We start from the raw sequence: 4,601 nt of genomic DNA, 5'->3' as shown, positions 1-4,601 counted from the left end.
AAGCCGAGCACGCCCATCCAATCAAAAGGCCCATGGACCATTGGACGGGCCGCAATGAACAGTCCGAGCAACGTGAGCAGGTTCAGAGCTTTTTTATTTTTATATTTCGAAAATAAAAAATTTAGAAAAATAGACGCTGGTTTGAAAAAGTTGTAAAAATAGGTCATTGACGCTCGTTGAAAGGACGACATGCACTACTCTCTATCCAACGGGTGACAGGTTAAAAACTAAAAAAAAATATTGCGTATCATTGCTCTCAAAATTCAAAAGCTATCGAAATAGCCATGGAAAATTCTTAAAAATATTTTTTAGTTGAAATTTTTAGAGGGGTAGATTATAGCATCCTCCACACTATAATTGTTTAAAAAAATATTCATGATAATTTTGATAGTGTTTTGAATTTTGAGAGCATTGAAATGTTGTGTTTTAATTTTTTTAACCTGTCGATAGGTTTAGTCTTTTAAAACTACTGCTCTTCTAACGGGTGACAATAGCTTATTTTTCAATTTTTTTAAATGGGCATCTATTTTTGCAAGTTTTTTATTTTAGAAATATAAATAAAAAAATCCAGCAGGTTAACAGTGAATGGGCCTTGCTTCTCGCCAAAATCAACCCAAATCAGCCGAGCCTCTTCCGATTCTGAGCCCAAAAGGAAAGCTGAAGGACAGAAACCGAAGCAAAAGAGAGCACGGGGCACCACCATCCTCGCCACCGAACCCTCCTGAGACAGCGCTCCAGATCCGGCGGCCGGTGGCGTCCTCCCCCTGCTCCCGCCCACCCCAACCAACGGCGCTGATCTCCGTCGCAAAAAGGTAAACCCACAGCTGCTTCGGTTTCTCCCTCCAAACTCTCGCCTCCCCTCTCGTGCGGGTGACCATCTCGTCTCACTGCTCCGCTCCCAATGGCGGCCAGGGTTTGCCATGTCGGAAGGGGACTTCGCGCCGGAGATCGGCGGAGGGAAGGAGCAGGACCGGTTCCTGCCGATCGCCAACATCGGGCGAATCATGCGCCGCGCGGTGCCGGAGAACGGAAAGATCGCCAAGGACGCCAAGGAGTCTCTCCAGGAGTGCGTCTCCGAGTTCATCAGCTTCATCACCAGCGAGTGAGTGGATTACCGCCTCGCCTCGCCTTTGATCCGATCCGATCCGGTTCCAAGTGGCTGTTTTTCTTCTTCTGGTGCGCCATGCCTGAGATGCCAAGTGCATCTGATCAAGTCCTGTGTGATCCCTGCAGAGCGAGTGACAAGTGCATGAAGGAGAAGCGCAAAACCATCAACGGGGACGACCTGATCTGGTCCATGGGCACGCTCGGCTTCGAGGACTACGTCGAGCCCCTTAAGCTCTACCTCAAGCTCTACCGGGAGGTATCTCTCTCAAATCTCCCTATTCTTTCGCTGGGCTTGTTTACTCTTGTAGTGTTTGTTGTTACCCGGTTTTTAGCCTGTTTGCGTTACGCATGTGCACTGCTACGGCACGCACAATGTGGGTCATTAGGAGGTCCAACTTGGACTTGGTGCTAGCTCTGTGTGTCCAATGTTTGTTTGCAGTCATCGGCACATACATTTGCTTAAGCTACTGCTAGGCAAGCAAGAGCGATGTAACTAGACATACTGATGCTGATGGGGGCTGTGGATTGGTTGTGTCATGTTTGATTCATGCAAAAGGAGGCTGTTGATGTGTGTACTCATCAAGGTCCGATCTTGACTTTAGTGTTTGTTACACGGGGTCACATGGGTTGGTGTGAACTTTGTCAACTGTAGGATGGTGCGTTACTGGAATAAACATTCCTGGATCTAAAGAATGCACATTTAGAGTTACCCTGTCTTTATTGGCAATGAGGTGACAAAATACGAGCTTACTCATCTAAAATTGTCCTTGTTTTCCAACTGAAAGCATCTGGATGCCTGTTAGTTGTGAAATTGTCAGGTTATCAATTAGACTGCTGAACAAATGGTCTCCTCAATTTCAGCTTGGCAAAGTTATAGATCTTCTGAATGTCAGTGAAGTTGTTATTGTGCGCGCATCTGAGCATTTGTGTTTGTTTGTTCTTTTCGTGCATTTCCCTCCAAACTTATCGTTACCTATAGAATTAACTTGTTCCTTATTGAATATTTTTTTTGTATGCTGATGGATTGTTTCTGCTTTCGCCATGGACAACGAATGCTCACTGTTCATTAACCTTGATGTCATTGAAGATGGAGGTAATCTTTGTACTTGTGTATCCTTTTAAGTGTTGATAATTCATTGTCTTTGGTATGACTGTTGACTCAGTTATCTATTCTTTCTCCAACATGGTTTAGGGTGACACAAAGGGTTCGAAATCTTCTGATCAGACAGGAAAGAAAGAGATTTTACTCAATGGTGAACCTGGATCATCGGTAATATTTACTTCCTTGTGGCAAGATGCAATCAAGTATTCCTCTTTTAAACATGTCACTTCCTTGTGTTAATGCTATAGATATTAAGCAGCAGTGTGAAAATGTTCATTGTTTAGAAACATATTTAGTTCTGACTTCCGATCACCAGCAACTGTACTTCCAAATTAGAATCATCTGGTGAGCTGTTGTGATGAACCTAAAATGATACTACCAGTTAGGACTTACAAATTGTACGATAACCAATATTTGCTTTAGCAAAGGAATCTAATATGAGCTTGAATTTCTTAACCGATTCTTATGGGTCTGCCATATTTGGAAATATGTAGATAGACTAACATTTGACTTTATCTGCAAACAAACTACTGATAAACGAGACACAAAGTCCTGCTTTTTCTTTACAATTTTTTGAAACCTGGGTTACTTCTTAGCACATTTTATCATTTCCGGAGATATATCGGTTGGTAAATTAGGGATGGCTGATTCTGAGCAATGCATAACTTGACGATTTACCTTTTATTCATCTTTCAGCTGTGGTTTAATATCCTTTGTACAATAGCTTTATTTTAGTACGTTTATTCAGTATTCACTGCAGTTTGTATGCCTTTCTGTGTGGCCTTACTGAAAACGGTGCAAAATCTGTTTCGACTAACAATTTTATTTCTTGACAGTTTGACGGCATCCAGGATGGAGGACGGTGATAGTGATTGGCGCATAAATTTCATTTGGTTGAACATATTGTGCCGTAGCTGTTAGATGGCACATATGGGGAGAACTTCTGTTGTATGGATGGGCCCCATCATCCTGTCCTTTGCAAGGATAGCGCTTCCAAAACCCTGTTATTTACGGATGTTCGCATGTCGCTTAAAATTATTCTGCTTTTGTTAGTCGGTAAGTACAAACCTCCCGTCTTAGGTCCTAGTTCAATCCTGGCGTGCTGTATGGTTCCTGCATGCGTGAAATCGGAGATAACATGCAAATATCCTGTTTATTGCTCCTTTTGATCCGTAACTGCAATGCAGTGCATGTAGTTGAGGACCTCAGACTTTAGTTTTACTGCTGGCTGGTGAAAAACTCAGCTATGTGCCCTGCATTGGAGTAAATCCTCTGTTGTTTGACACTGTGAAGGTGCAAACATTGGTTAGAGGGCTAAACAGTCCCTTGGTGTAAGAGTCATACATCCCAAGGTCCTGTCACGCATCAGATTGCCACAAAAAAAAAGGCCATGCCCTGAAGAAAAGAGATTTGGCTGCAGCCATGGACTCATGGATGTGAAACAGACGCCATGGCTGCATCCAGGTCTCAGAGTAGAGTCTTGTGGAGATAATATCATGAGATGTCTGCAGCTTATGGTGGGTAATATGTAGCTAGGTTAGGTTTTTTTCCAGCTTCCTAAATTTCAGTGTCTAAAATTTAACAGCGGAGATCAAGCAATGATAGCCACCGCATTCGTCATGGCCAACGAGGTTTAAGGTTCGGGGAGAGGATTTTTGGGGTCCTCACTGTGCTTCTTAAGCTTAGAGAGATGTTCGGGGAAGCAGGCTAGTTCGATGAAGGTGGCAGGCGTGGGCAGGGCGGCAGAGGACGGTCGGTGGGCTAGAGTAGAGGAGGCAAGGATGCTGGGTTAGCGCGTTGGCGGTTGATGACAACGGATCCGGTGGCGGGAACGCCACTAGAAACAGGTGAAGAGTGGGAGGCAAGGGAATGGGTATGGAGGCGAGGACGAGAGGCGGGTGAGGGTTGAAGACGGTTGTGAGGGCATCCAATGGCTCACCGTCATCGTCAGAAAAATAAGCAAAAATAGATGGTGGAGGTAAAGAAGAAGCTGGTGTCACGCAACGCGTGGGCACCGAACGTCCTCGAGTACCTCGCCGCCGCTAAGGACGACAAGGTCACACTGTTATCGACGGAGCGGTGGAGTAGCGGGGACGGGGAGAGGGAGGAGGAGGAGGACGACAGGCACCCGTTCTCAACCACGGAGGCGAGCTCCGCCTTGGCGGCCTCTGTGCCGGTTAGTGAGCCCAGGCTGTCGTCGGTACCTCCCCTACACCCCAATCCACAGCTGCAGGTGTCTCAGCACCTGTCATGAATCAAGCTCACTCGATCAGCGAACATGACGTGACAATCCGAGCACTGAAATTTTCTGAAAGAATGGTGACGGATTGATCCTTTGACTCGATCTGCTCCTGCAGCTTCCTCCGGACGAAAGAGGGGTGGGAGAGACGAG

The 4,601-nt window shown here is 45.5% G+C and overlaps 1 protein-coding gene across 1 annotated transcript; it reads left to right on the top strand.

The window, feature by feature from the left end:
• Positions 1–666: 666 nt before the first annotated feature.
• Positions 667–3,485, top strand: LOC133929462 (nuclear transcription factor Y subunit B-4-like). Its single transcript, XM_062376223.1, has 5 exons — positions 667–812; positions 913–1,102; positions 1,234–2,200; positions 2,300–2,377; positions 3,046–3,485. The coding sequence occupies exons 2-3, from the start codon at positions 921–923 to the stop codon at positions 1,517–1,519; spliced, it is 468 nt and encodes a 155-aa protein (XP_062232207.1). The 5' UTR covers positions 667–812; positions 913–920; the 3' UTR covers positions 1,520–2,200; positions 2,300–2,377; positions 3,046–3,485.
• Positions 3,486–4,601: the final 1,116 nt, after the last annotated feature.

Source organism: Phragmites australis, chromosome 9 (assembly GCF_958298935.1).
Source record: "Phragmites australis chromosome 9, lpPhrAust1.1, whole genome shotgun sequence".
In the NCBI taxonomy this organism is placed as follows: Eukaryota; Viridiplantae; Streptophyta; class Magnoliopsida; order Poales; family Poaceae; genus Phragmites; species Phragmites australis.
The sequence above is the reverse complement of the archived record's forward strand: the minus strand, read 5'-3'. Positions and strand labels throughout refer to the sequence as shown.